The 14,800-nt window shown below is 41.3% G+C and overlaps 1 protein-coding gene and 1 pseudogene across 1 annotated transcript; both read right to left on the bottom strand.

Moving 5' to 3' along the window:
* Nucleotides 1–4,896: 4,896 nt before the first annotated feature.
* Nucleotides 4,897–6,128, bottom strand: LOC121626952 (annotated as a pseudogene).
* Nucleotides 6,129–7,655: 1,527 nt separating this feature from the next.
* Nucleotides 7,656–9,915, bottom strand: LOC121626856 (homeobox protein HMX1-like). Its single transcript, XM_041965569.1, has 3 exons — nucleotides 9,666–9,915; nucleotides 8,946–9,131; nucleotides 7,656–8,092 (listed from the first exon to the last, which is right to left on the bottom strand). Exons 1-3 carry the CDS (start codon nucleotides 9,913–9,915, stop codon nucleotides 7,656–7,658), a joined length of 873 nt encoding a protein of 290 aa, XP_041821503.1.
* Nucleotides 9,916–14,800: the final 4,885 nt, after the last annotated feature.

Genomic DNA, 14,800 nt, shown 5'->3' with positions numbered 1-14,800 from the left:
GCATGCTAATGGCATGTAAGCAACCGCCACCACAATCATTCAGTGGGACCACATTATCACTTGCAATTCGGGGATCAATCATTTCAAACAATAGCACTCAGCATTCATACATTTAGCTTGGAATGGAAACCATGTGCTGTGTGGGTTACTGATGGTCAAACTGGAGAAACGTGCTGACAGCTCTGGATGGCCTTGAGGTTCACATCAGCCCGGAAAAACTCTGCCAAACTCGCAGCTCTATTTCTCTGTCGAAAAACAGTCTTTGTTGCCACTGTTGGCAGTAAGTCAATCGCATGTATTAAACTACCCCACAATGCTCGCCAGTCATCGATAGCTCTAAATGAGTGCATATGGAGTCTTGGCTTTGGGCGTCTTTTTGATCAGGTTGAGATTTTAATGGATTTTTCTTCGCCTCTGACAGATGAGGCTGCGGGGGGTGGAGGGGCGGTGGGGGTTGCAGCCCGGCCCGGGGCAGACTGCAGGCAGCCGGTGGGGTCACTTGAACCTTGTGGTTGCAGAGCAGAGTGCTGAGACACAAAGAGCCAACGCTGCGCTCACAAGTGTCCGACAGCGGGAGAGTCAGGAAGTCTGGCGACTGTAAACCCCACCCGACCCGACGCCCCCACCCTCATCTCAGACACACTCCAAGACACGCCAAGTGGGCACTTCTGCACATGAACCTCCAATGCTAATCTTGTGAGGACATTTGTATTGATTTATGTTGATTCTTTGCAGAACTGTACTCATTTAACAATGGCTGCTCAATGTAAAACCCCAATCTTAATCTTAATCTGCTATAAAACACCATTTTTACATTAAGATCTTAATCTGTGACCCAAATGTTATAAACAAGTGTCATTCCACCAGTAAATAACATAAAATCAACACAAAAGCAAGAAAAATCTGATTATTTGTCTTTATCATTACCATTAATCTTTGTAAACACTGAAGTAAAATGAGATTTTATTTTGAATTATTATCAGAAGAGAAAATGCACAAAATGGCAATTTTTTACCATTAGTGAATTTATATGGTCAAAAGAATTACAGATTAATGCTAAAACCAAAAGTTATCCACTACATCTTTTGAAAGTTTGTGCATTTTTTTAAGTATGTAGACACCCACCCACACCCACACACTCACACATTTTTAAGACTTCAGATTTTTTTGCACAAATTAATAAAGTAGAGTTTACATTCAGAAAAGTTCAGAAATGTAAACATTCATATTAAAAATACAAACACATCCCATATTCAGGTCTGGGATCGCAGTCTTAATTTTTTACAGTTGGAACTTAAACGTTCTGTGTGTAAAATGTTTCATGCCCTCTTTACAAATTTACCTGCAGAAACCTAAATATTTTTAAACATCAGTTTACACAGTGTACAGACACAGATCTTATTACGCAAACTCGCAAAACTTACAATATAGTACAAAACTATTTCAAGCACATGTTAATGATTTAACATTCTGCTAAAATAAACAGGTAACTAAGTGAATGTTTGTCGGCAGATGTGTGACTGCCAACAGGGTTTTTGTTCCTGCAACACAATAAATATATACTGCTTACACTATGAGGGTCGAGTGCATTAAGAAATATACATGCAAAGACATATGTGTATATATATCATATCTCATAATTCGCAGTGGTACTGATAATACATATTATTGCTGTAGTGACTGATTCGAAGACACAGTATATTCTACACCAGTTTCTTTTACTTTATATTACTTCTTTATGTGCACTGTCACATAATAATATGCTGCAGATTGCCTTTATTTATTAGAATTCATGTCCTCCATTATTTACTGTACACAGACTACAGTGTAAATGGGATTAATGTAATGGGGGGTAATTGTTGTCTGAGTTGGATTATTGACATTTTCAAAGCACCTGCCAGGCTGTAAAATCCAACTCAACTGTGTAGCATTAAAGGTTTAGAGGAGCTCTACAATAGTTTACAGTTGGTACCATGATAAATCTGTTAAAAATTAGAATAATGTAGCTAATAATTATACTGATAATTAAATATGTTAGCAATCACAACACTTCAGTTTAAAGCTGAACTTTGATTTGTCGAAATGCACAACCAAAGCTACACTAAAACCCCAACATGCATTAAAAAGACGGATTCATCACCGTCCTTTGTGGGAATAATGAGATACAGAAGAGCCCAACACGCACAGCAAAGGTAGACAGGAATTTAGTCGAGAAAACAACAGATTTGCAGGCAGACTAAGTGGTTGAGTGAACAGGTTAACAGTGACGGGGCCTTGAATGGCTGTGACAGGGAGAAAGCAGTGAGAGGCTCCAGCACTGAAGGGGGAAGTGACCCGGAAACGGTGTGTAAGTGCAGCTTGCCGGGCCCTTTAGGAAAAATCTCTCCAGAAGCACTGATGCAAGTCCACCTAAATACACATTTCTCTTATTTCTCTCGCGCTTTCTGCAGAGATGCATTACTCAGCGACACTTGTGCACACTCATGCGCTCTAATGGCAAAGAAAAACAGATAGTGGGGGGAACCTCTCACTGTGTTCGTCACCTATAGCTAAAACTTCTCGTGGTTCTCTGATTGGAGCAGATTTTCGGTACTTGAGCGAGGAGTTTTTCCTTTAAACTTAAACTGATGTACAGTGTGTAACATGAGTCACGATGTCATGGCTCTTCAGTAGCTTCGTGGTTGCTGAGTCTTGACTCAGGTTTGCTTGTGAGGTGTGAAATTGAAGGTTTTGCTACATAAAGCTGGTGTTGTGCAAACTGATCAGCGGTGAGTGCTCAGTGTGTAATTCTGCAGCAGCATGTCACTGATTCTCTGTTCTACTCATGAGTCAAGTCACTGAACAAACTTTTTTTCCCCTAAATTTCCACAGTATGAAATAGGTTCAAATTTTTGTCAAGCTCATGTTAAATTTTACATTTGCAAACAGTTGCCAAACTTTGTCTCGAGCAGCCTGCATGCATATATTAAGGAATTTCACACTTTATTTTTTTTATGTAAAGACACATTATCATGACTTTTCCAGGATTTTCCAGTATTTTTTGTTTTCACATCTTAACTTAATTCTGTTAATTAAAAAGACATAAGTTACAGTTCTGGATATTTTACAATTTTACTTTTTTCCTTTTCGGCTCCCAGTTTGAACTGCAGCTCACCAAAAACCCTCTGCTGTCTTTAAACATAGATGTTGATCTTGGATCAGGTTATTTGACCCATGTTTTTAGCAGAAATGCCACCAATGTTAAAAAGTCATAGTAACCTACATATGGATGTCACTTTTTGTCTTATGTGTTAAAAAAAAGTAGCACAGGAACTTTCACCTCACACTGGCTTCTGCAATTCCTCGTACAATCCAGGACTGTATTTGCTGTATGTGATCATGTATATTGAGGAATTGGATTTTCTGATGTTTGAGTTTCAGTTAAAGACAAGTTTTGCTCCATTTTTTTTGCATTTTTATTATTAACAGCAGTATTTTGCAGTTTAAAAGTTAAGAATAAGTAACCCTCATGAAATGAATTTCACAATAATAATAAAAAATCTTTCTTCAATGCATTACATCAGTCTGAACAAAGTTACTCATGAAGCCACATAGTTTCAACAAAAAGTATTAAGATGATGCCTCTAATAGATGGAGCAGGAAAAGCCTGAAAGTAGTTTACATGTCTAAATGAAGTTAGAGGAGAAAAAAATGATCCTCAAACCTTTGGCTTCAGAAGAATCTGATGTTTTAAAACTCATTAAAACACAGTTCAGGGTCTTTTGTACAAACAAACAGTAAAGAATGAGACAAGCAGCAGAAAGGACAGGCTGGAAAGTTGCTGAAAATATGAGACTTTTAGGAATTCACTGCGTGTGGAGAGGCACCTGATGATGATGATGATTATGATGATGAAGATTATTATCAAGATTCACTTTTTTTAGAATTCTGTTTATGTATCTGGTGCATGATATAATTCAAATAATATTCCAAACTTAATAATAATAATAATAATAGTCTCCATCTCGGTCCAGTTTACTGCAGACACAACAGAGTTGTTATCAGGTTTTGAGAAGACTTTGACACCGCAGAGGAACTTTAACTGTTATTGCCCATGATGACAGAATTTTCTTATCTTTCTGAAATAACACAAACTTTCTTTAATTTATTATACAAGACCAAATGCACAGTAAAAAGAAAAAAAAACCCACAATGGATAATGAGATGTGGATATTTGTGAGAACTTTTTTGTCGGAGTAGAATTTAAGTCAGAACACTGCGGTAAAATGGCAAATATTACACTTTTTATTGCAAAATTCATCATAGTCATGATATACTAACTGTATTCACAGTTTAACAGTCTGTCATATGAAAAGTCAAGTGGAAACAAACGATTAAAGTGTTTACTTAACAATATTATTAATAATAATAATCGATGATAATTCATAATAAGGCCGTACACATAAAAATTACGAGTTGCTCCACAGAAACTCAGCTGAAAGTCCAACAGAAGAGTTGGGAAACAAATTAAAAAATCTTATTGCGGGGTTACAAGTTGATGCAGCGGAAACATGAACATACATTCATTCAGATGACATTACTGCGCGAGTAAAAGTGCTCAGAGGAACTTTAATGCATGCACATTTTTCTGACTTTTCTGCTCTGCATCAGCACTGAATAATAATAATAATAATAATAATAATAATAATAATAATAATAATAATAATAATATAAAACAATTTGGAGGAGGACAAAAAGTGTCACATGCATGTCTTGGGTTAGTTGATATGTTGACATCAAAGTTGGGAGAATTTGTATAAAGTCCAAAGAAAAAAAAGTGTCAGGCCTCTAAAGGCAGAACAGGGCTGGCTGCGTGTCCGACTGTCCACATCCTGTCATCCCAAGCAGAGAAAGCCATCAGTCCGCGTCAAACAGGCCAAAGTATTTGCCAGTGTTGGAGAAGTAGATGTAAGGCGCAGCGTTTGCAGTCGGGTACATGACAGGGAAAGGCATGGGTAACAAGCATCCGCTCAGCAGGCTGCTGTCTTTGTAAAAAGTCGGTAATTGCACGTTTTTTCCTGCCTCCGAGAGGTGCTCGGCGGCCAGCGGGCCCTCCATGTCCGTGGATAACTGTCTCTTCAGCTTGTTGCGGCGGTTCTGGAACCAGATTTTAACCTGCGTCTCGGTGAGCTGCAGGGAGCTGGCGAGGCACGCTCTCTCCGAGCTGCTCAGATACCTCTTCATGTCAAAAGTGGCCTCCAGCTGAAATATCTGTCTCTTGGAGAAGATGGTGCGCGTTTTCTTCTTGACCATGGCTTTAGTATCCCCGGTCTGCTGCCGCTGCTGCTGCTCGGATGCGTCCTCGGCGCTGTGCGCACTTTGCGCCCCGGGACAGGAGCCAGCGGTCAGCGGCGGTGAGTTTTCCCCGCGGTCCGCACGGTGCACTCTGGGCTTCGTTTGCGCTGTGGATGAAGCGACAAAGCGTGCTATAATAACTGCTATAGCCTGATTAATAAATAAACCCGCGGTCCCTGATCTCCACCCTGGTATTCTCTGAAAACCACGTAAATAAGTCGCATCAGTTTGTTGTTTTTGCGCATCATTCTGCAAATATTACCCCCAAACTGTGTCTTTTCCTTATGAAATTATTAATTATCGTAAATAAGTACAAAGGAGAGACGCTGTCTTCATCTCTTGACTGGTTCATCTGGATTTTTATCAAAATCCCAGTTACCTGTGTCGTGTGAGCCGCTGCCGTGCCTCCTCCGGACGTCCCACACCTCATCACACCGCGCTCGAAAATCCTTCTTCCATCCGGCGTCCCGCTGCTCCTTTAAACCGTCCGCGTCTCCATCGTCCCGCTGCTTCAGGTTGAGGATGCTGTCGATGGTGAAGGTCAAAGAAGCGCTCCGGCTCGGGGCATCCTCTTTGCTCATGTTCCCCGGCATTTCATCCGCTCCTCCGAGATTCCCTCAACAGCGACGCGCCTCCGGACGCTCCGAGCACCATCGCTCCTCGGCTGCGACTAGCACACAGAGGAGCCGGCGCGACGCTCTTCAACGACCCGGAAGACTGCGGTTTAGCAGCTTTTGATTGGTGAGGTTGTGGGGCAGATGAGGGCGGGATGCAGATTTACGTCTGGCTGCCATATTGTTGCTTTAAACACTTTTTTCTGTCATCGAAATTCATGCCTGCTCGCTTGATGCACCACAAACCTGATTTCCTTTGAACTCCCTCTAACTCCAGAGCTGGAGGCAGCATCACTGTGGGGCTGCTGCATATCCAGACTGGGTCATGAGACGTCAAAGACTGATATACTGCTGATTTTTATGCCACATTCACATGACAGCTTGACAACTCTGACTACTGAGGTCATGAGAATTATAGGACCTTAAGAATGAGTTCAGTGCCCGTAAACTTAAAAACTGCTTCACTTTCTGCACAGCAAAAGTCTTTAACTTGTCTGATGCTTGAGATTGTGCTACAATGCGCATCCACTAAACTTTACTGTCCCTTTCATTCAACATTTGAATTTGCTCACAACACAATCTTAACCCTTTAACCTGCATATTCAAGCTAAATTCCTTTGCAAATATTAAATAAGTGCAGGACACAGTTTGTGTATACATTTTATTCACACGTGAACAAATCGGTGTACAAAATTCTGTATTAAAATCCTCTTTAAATAAAAAATGTGTCAAAGAATATAGCTAGAAGCGCAATCATGCTCACAGCTATCTGATCAAAAAAAAAAAAAAAAAAATCACAAACACCAAATGCCTTTTTCATAAATGATAGAGTGGTCCAAGGATAGGTTGCATAATATCCCCCCAGTTGTATGGGCTCAAATGAGGGTCAAAAAGGGTCTGAGCTTGTGAAATAATGTTGAGAGAGAAGTTCAGAGCCTGTGTGGTATATCAGCCTTTATGAACAGAAACTCTGCATGAGAAAGTCAAGTTTGCGAGTGTGTGGAAATGATGTTTAATGTGTTGTGTGGTGAGGTTACACTAATGAAATGCTGAACTAACCACCCGAGTGCATGTGAGTATGTATTAAAAGCAAAAAGTTTATTAAAAAAGTGAATTTAAAGAGCAAATTGTGGCCCTGTTTTGGCTCTAAGAGAACTTTCAGTTCATGGTTTCCTGCTTTAAATCTGTACTCAGATCAGTTTTCTTTTAACTTTTAACACATTCACAATCTTGAATTTCTCATGCGCTCTTCTGTTTCTTAGGACTGCAATGGCTTTGTTTCACAAACTCATTTCATCCCGTGTGTGGATCATCCATGAAATCAGAGCTATACATGAAACCTGTGTGACCTGGTGTGAAATGGCCCCCCCATGCAGGCCTTGAGAGCAGGACTGAGGGCGGCTTCAAGAGCCAGAAACACCCTCCACAGTCACTACAGCCAGCACTGCATCTCCAAATGAGTTGAGCTGAAAATAAAAATCACTGCTAATGAGGAGAAAGAGTCTCGTTTGAAGGATTTTAAAGCAGCCATTCAAGGATCGTGGTGGCCTACTGTAGATAAATGATCCACCTTTAATCTAAACCTGGCTGCATTTGTTCATGTTGCCACTAGAAATTTAAACACAGGATGGACTGATTGTCACAGGATCTGAGCTATACGAATATTCTTGCAGCATCAAGAGTCTCAGGTGTGCTCGGTCCTCAGAGTCACACCAGTCCAGTCATCTGTGGCGTTATGAACGACACCGGGTGGGTGAAGTGGGAAGTCAATGGGTAGCTGAGGGAACTGGAGAAGCCGACCACCGGTGGCGACACCTGAGGCAGGCTGGGCAGCGTCACAGGCGCGCTGACGCTCTCGCGGTACAGCACGGGAACTCTGACCACCCTCTGGGCGGCGTAGTTGGCGGCGGCGGCGGCGGCGCTGCTGGCCTCCATGTCCGCCGCGATCTGCCTCTTCCACTTGTTCCTGCGGTTCTGGAACCAGATCTTCACCTGGGTCTCGGTGAGCTGCAGCGAGGCGGCCAGCCCGGCGCGCTCCGAGCTGCTCAGGTAGCGCTTTAGGTCGAAAGTGGACTCGAGCTGGAACACCTGGCTCCGGCTGAACACGGTGCGGGTCTTCTTCTTTCGCGCCACTTTCACGTCACCTGAGAGGAGGAAGAAGGGTGATTTTAACAACTCATCCAACAGTGTAGCTCTATTGGGGTGAGAAGATCTTCTGTTATGCCACGTTATCGCGATATCAGTTTGATAAAGTTTAAACTGGAAAGTCAATTGAGAGATTGTTTATTAATTAAAAATATAATGGGAACGTCATATTTTGACCAATTCAGTAAATGAAATACCTGAAAATCAAGGTGCTTTCTCATTAATATTACCTACATGGCTTACTACAAGCAGAGCTATTTCAGGGATGGATGGCAGGGTTCAAATGGTGTTGACAAGAAAAAAACACTTCAATTTTATTGATCAAAAAAGCTGTATAGCAGCAGGAATAACAGGCCGTAGACACTTAATACTTTGTTATCAATGCAATATTTTAAAATATTTATTCGTCCAACATGAAAAGGCACCATTTAGCCTCCGTATATGTGCAACTGCAGACCATGTGTTACTGCCTGGTTTATATGGAACTCCCCAAGAGAGTAACATTAAAAGGCAGAAGATTTGATTTATTTATTGTTCCATTGTAGATAAAGTGGTGCCTGGACGCAGGAACTCTTATCTACACCCCTGATATAAAAGTTAGAGTCTGGACCTCTGATACTGATGGCTTCTGTCAAGAAAAAAAAAAAAAAAACAGAATCAAACCAACAAACCGAAAAGTTGTAAATAAACACCTACATTTTTTACACTTTGGACGAGCCGAATTACCCCTGAAGAAACGTTTCAGGTGCAGAGCGCATGCGTGCTGACGAACGCCCTCTCGCACAGGCCACAGAACAGTGTGGACTATTTTTCCTTTAAAGTCATGACGTAGCACGTGTACTTTGGCCTCACCTGTATCACAGCTGTCGTCTCGTGACAAGCAGGAGGAGCGCGCGTCCTCCTCCTCCCTGTCATCCGTCAGACTGTCTTCCCCCTTTTCCTCCGGCTCGCCGTCCTCCTCCGCCCGCCCCGTTGAAGTTGGGGAATCCCGGCCGCTGGTCGGCACGGGGTCTGTGCCTTCATCCCTGTACGGTGGACCTGCGAGGAACATAAAAAAAATCTAATCCTGCACAGTGTTCATAGCGAGCCAACAGCAGGACAATGATTGATATCTTTAACATTTTGTACCAAATGTGCGCATTCCTGCTCCCTCTCCCTTCAAAGGTTAGAAATACGCATCCGCGCCCCTCTGCGGGTCTATTTGAAGCATCAGAGTGAGACTCTGGTGTGGATGCCAAACACCGTCAGCTAATTGTGGTGTTTTACGCACGGAGGAAGGGAAGGTGAAACGTCCTACTGTCCATGTGCCATGTCCACTTGTGGTCTAATAAAGACCCAGAGTCCAGGACTTTTACGCACAGGATGGGGAGGTCTTTATTGCATTAGTATGAAATGTGTAATTGTTCGTTACAGAGATGATCGTTCTCACGGTCGGTCCTGATCTGTAGTTTTTAATCACGCTTCAGCCCTGTAAACCAGCTTCAAATGAACCGACACGTGAGAGCCATCACTCCTGTGCTCTTCATAAACAGATCAGGACAAACAAATGCGCACATCGACAGATTCACTCACTTCTCGAGGTGCAGTGCGCTGGGTTTGGCGAAGTCGCACTCCAGTTGAGCTCCTCGCTGTCGTCCACACGCTTTGTCTCCAGGCCCGGACAGATCACCGGGCTGTGGACGGTAACTTTGGAGCCCGGGGTCTCCACCCGCTCCTCGGCGGAAGCCTCTCTGTAGGGAGTCCCCAGCAAATTCTCAATGTAAAAAGACGAGCCTCTCGACGGAGGTCCGAGCTTCGATCTCGGCGCTTTATCGTCAAGCATGTTGACTTTTTTTAGTCCTTCACGGGCCGATTTTCTCCTTTTTAACTTAAAAAAAACAATCCCAGAGTTGGATATTATAAACTCATTCCCGGGAATATGTCTTGTTTCCGACCAGGAGTGTCTTCTGCTCCGCGTAAACCATCCCGACGCTGCCCATGAGAGCAAAGACAGCTCAAGCCTCAACTGTCGGACATCCAGACAGAAATTTCGCGTTGAGGAGACGAGGAATTACTCCAGAAAAAGCTCTGCACACCGCCTCGCTCTTCAGAGCCGCTCTTGTAGGCTGTGTTATCGTCTGCCTTGAGGGACCGCAGAGATGCTGTATTTAGGTCAACTAGGGCGCAAACCAGAGCAGACACAGTGTTGTCCTCAGGGCTGGAGATGGAGAAAGCTTCATGGAGAATGGCACAGTACCGCCTATTGGTTACATCTGTCCATGCACACTTTATATTTACTGTGCACACTGTGAATCTGTTGCTCTCTGCGTTTTATGAGCCAACACAATAATTCAATTTATTTCTTTATCTTTAATTTGGCATAAAACCGCTCATGGATATTCGTGCTGATATAAGCTTGCTTATTATAATAATATTAAAGTGTTTTGTGGTCATGCGCTTCTCTACGATGACTTACAGAGAAGTTTTTTTAATCGTAATGAAAATACAGCGAGGTGCGAGGATTTGTCCGCTCAACTGTCAAAAACAAGCACAAAAATAATCTAAAAGAGTCTAAAATATGATGTAAAAATAAATATTATAACATGAAACTGAAACAAAAGCTTGTTTTCTATTGAAAATATTTATATTATTAGCCTGTTACAGAAGAAATGAATCACTGAATATTAATGAGGACTTTAGTTTTAATCTACGGGCCGAATTAACGACGTTTGTCCTTCAGAAAAAAACGTGTTCTTTGATAATTGAACTACAGAAAAAAGCTAAAAAAAACAATGATAATGCTCTTTATTTAAAAGTTGTTTAATTTGTTTTATTCTTCATTTTTAATTATTTAAAGGTCTATAAATAGACTGTATGGGTGTGTGGTCCATATATCATTAACTACATTGTTTAAAGATCCTATAAAGACATGTTTTAGACATATAAAATACAAATTTGGGTTTTTCCTTTCACTACCTTTTTTTTTAATTGTGTCTTCTCCTTTTTATGCAATCCAGAATTTATGAATACCTAAATATTAATTACAAGATGTCTCCTACTTGGCTAACAAGTCCATTCTCAGTGTTTGTGAGCTGCAGGTTTCCTCTTGTTTTAGTTACACATTGACTCAGGATTGTCTCCCTTTGTGATGTCACATATTATGCTCACACAAACACCTTTGCCTGCTTAACAGATGAACTTTTAAACAGCCTCAGCGTCACACTCTGCACACACATCACTCTGCACAGTGCAGCTAACAGCCGAGTAGAGTAACAGTAAGCAGAATGCATCGTGGGCTGTAAAGTTTGTTTCACCACTGGCGTGAAGAGCTTCTCAACATATCACAGTTCACATAATAATTCACAGGCACAACAGTTTCAACATCATCTTGCCTCTGGAGCTGGGAACACGTTAGTGCTCCCTCCAGCAGGCTTAAAGGACCAGTCAGTGAAGTGTAGCCCCGCCACAGGCCTCCAAATACTGTCTCACTTTCAAACTGATTAACAGGCTGAGACAGAGGCATTTCAGCAGGGTTTAGAAATCTCTCCAAAGCCTAATATGAACACTCAAGTGTGGCTTATTCATGGAGAATAAATGCACTTTTTCTTGGAAACAGCCCCCGCCACCTTAAATGTCCGTAGATGGACTGACAGTGTGTTCCAGCTTAACATGAGTTAATTAATGCTGAAGGTGGAAAATGTTTAGTCAGCTTCGGAGCTGTGAATAGGGGAGTAAAACACCACTGCGTTTGGAGTTGTAATAGGATTGAAACACTATGAAAAGCTTACTTTCATCTGTAAGCAGCCTTGAACGAATGCTCAGAACATTCCAGGCTGCAGGTTTTCAGGCTACATGTTGATCAAACTCATCGGATCCAGCTCGTTCTGCTTCTTTTTGCAAAGAAAACACGCACAAACCGCAAGAAATAATGAAGAATCCTGACAGAGCGGAGCGAGGAGAGTAGTAATCTGTCCCCGCACAGCTCAGCAGCCATCGGTGAAGAGAGGCAGAGAACAACAAACTGTTTGTTTTCTCAGAAGAATTGCTCACAATTGTTCCCATTGTGCCACTAAATTGACTTTATTAAAGCCTCTTTGCGAGTAATAGCCTATCAACCTAATACTCTGGATTCTGCTCGGGGTGTAACAAATCTTGACATTTTTACATAAATTCCCCAAATACAAGGAGACTTAAGACAAAATTTAAGACATGCAAAAGCAATGAAACAAATTACTATGACTATTGATCATTCTGTCACAGTAGCCTGCAGTGTACATACTGTACGGTGCATAGTTATCTTAATATTTGTAGTTCATGAGAAGGGTTATAAGTAGTATATTGTGGAAATTTTAAGTGGCTTAAACTGTTAATATTATTCTAATCTGATGTTTGTTCTCACTGTTTTTGGCTTTTTTTGGTTAAAAGTTGAAAGCAGAATTTGACCGAAAATAAACACTCAGGCAGTTTGAATAAATAGATGCTAAATGAATACACAGGGTTTCTTTTGTTAAACAAATGTTACACAAGGTAAAAAAAACAGTCTTTTATATCTTTTCATATTGTTTGTGACCCTTTAAAGCCCCTAACACTTGCCTTCAAATGTTAAGTATTTCCCTGTAACATTAGGTAATCAGACCCAAATGAGTAACAATTAATAACAATTAAATTAAAAGCATTTCTAGATATTTATTCAGTGTTTAACAATTGAAACATCACCTAATCTCCTTCATCACTGTGTGCGTGTGACCTTTTGTCTTTTATTAACCAGATTTGAATGACAGTGACCCAACAACCAACCAACCATCATCGGTTTCTGATTCAAATGTTGTTGGAATCTGATTGGTGCATGCGTGACATCACATTTTCCTCAACAAAGTCCCGCCCACTTTAAACCAGTGAGAAAAGCAGAAAGAAAAAACAACCAGTAAAGAAAAATAAGCCGACGTCTGTGTTCATGCAGCAAAAAGGCAACTTTTCTTATCGTTCCTGTCTTCGTCTGACCCTTCAGATTTATCTGTTGACCGCTCTGAGGGGTCCCGACCCCCAAGTTGGGAACAGCTTTTTAAGATTGTCCATTGTAAATGAGCGTAAAAATGATTTGATACCTGGTTGTTTAAATGGTCTTTCACAGAGTCCAGTACTTGTTTTTGCAGGTTTCCTGTACAGTTTTGGGTCTGGAGTGAATGTGTTGCTAGCCTTTGTCTTCTCTAAGCACACAGCAATTTGATGTCTGGTTTCTGTCTGGTTTTACTGGAAAGATATGAAATGGAAGCAAATCTTGTCATTACGTACTTACTGGTCAGCAGAGGAATCATTTTATAAAGGCAAAAGGCAAATTAACCTCACATCCTCTTACTCTGGAACCATTTCAAGCTCTGAAAAACTGCAGAAGGCCCCGATTTACAGACGCTCTCACGATTTGTAGTTGAGGTGAGGTGTTTGGGTGTTTAAAAAAGATGCGGGATGATGGGAAATGTTGCGTTCTGCTGCTTCTTCCCCCCCAACAATCTTTGCCCAGGATTAATTCAGTCAGACATGTTTTTGTGTCAGTTTGAAGCAAGCTAGGGAATGAGCTCATGCCACAATAACCTAACACTTCCTTCCCTGTCTGGCCTCGTTGTGAAGGATTGCAGAGCAGCATGTTCAGGATCTCTTAATTAATGATGGCACTGCAGCCTTACAAGGTAGATATGATGCAATGAGGAGCTTAACCTCCACATTTCCTGCTGCGTGGACACGAAGGACAAAAACTTCTTGCTTTTGTGTGGAAATGCAGTAAAATTTCAGTTTGGTTCCTAAATGTTCATCGCGGCTCTTCGCACATTTTTACCTGCTGTGGTAAGAGTTTGAGGTGGAAGGAGAAAGTAGTTCCTTTACTTATGCAAAAGCAGCAATACCACAACGTAAAAACACTCATCAAAGCATTAAAATACATCTATTTACAGTTTTATTTCAATAAAAGTACAAAATTTGTATCTGCAAAAAGCACTGCAAAACTAAAAACACCGCTAGACGGAGTGAGTATATTACTATACAGTATGTCAGATTATTATATCATCATCACTAATGCATTTAAATGCAGGCAGCATTTTAATGGGCTGCAGCTAATTTCACTATTTTCCCTGATTTAAAAAAAAGGCTTTTTTAAGAGCTAATTATGTGTTGTTTATATATTAAATCTTAATCTGCAAAGTAACTAGCTATAAAAAGTACAATATTTCCCTCTGAAATGTAGCGGAGTGTAAAATAACACAAGTTTAAAGTAAGATAATGGAAGAAGTACCCATGTGAGGTTCAAGCATCTCAAACTGCACGTCGTGTAAATGTTTATTTTTCTGTACCGCTGACTATTTTCTTCAAACACATAATTTTATTAATGAAACATTAGCTGTAAGCAGATCCTTTTAAAAGCCACAATTTGCAGGATATAAAATCTCACGGGCGTCCATCTTTCTGATTACTTTGACTTCCTGATGACAGCTCCTCCATAGCAAAACCATCATGAATCTAATCCAGATGGGATTCTAATCCTGCAGGATAAGAATCACTGTATTAATAGTTGTCTGCCCGGGAGTCCCAGAGTCATTACTGGCTCTATAATGGGCCACTGTGGGCGACGTAAGCCGTGGAGGTTAAAGCCATGGCCTACAATGCAGTGGTGTATATGAGGTCAGCAAGGTCCAGACATCTTAGGTCGGCCTGAGCAGAGGCATTCAACCAGAAGGCCC

Source organism: Chelmon rostratus, chromosome 23, assembly GCF_017976325.1.
Source record: "Chelmon rostratus isolate fCheRos1 chromosome 23, fCheRos1.pri, whole genome shotgun sequence".
Lineage (NCBI taxonomy): Eukaryota > Metazoa > Chordata > Actinopteri > Chaetodontiformes > Chaetodontidae > Chelmon > Chelmon rostratus.
This window is presented reverse-complemented; position numbering and strand designations above follow the sequence as displayed.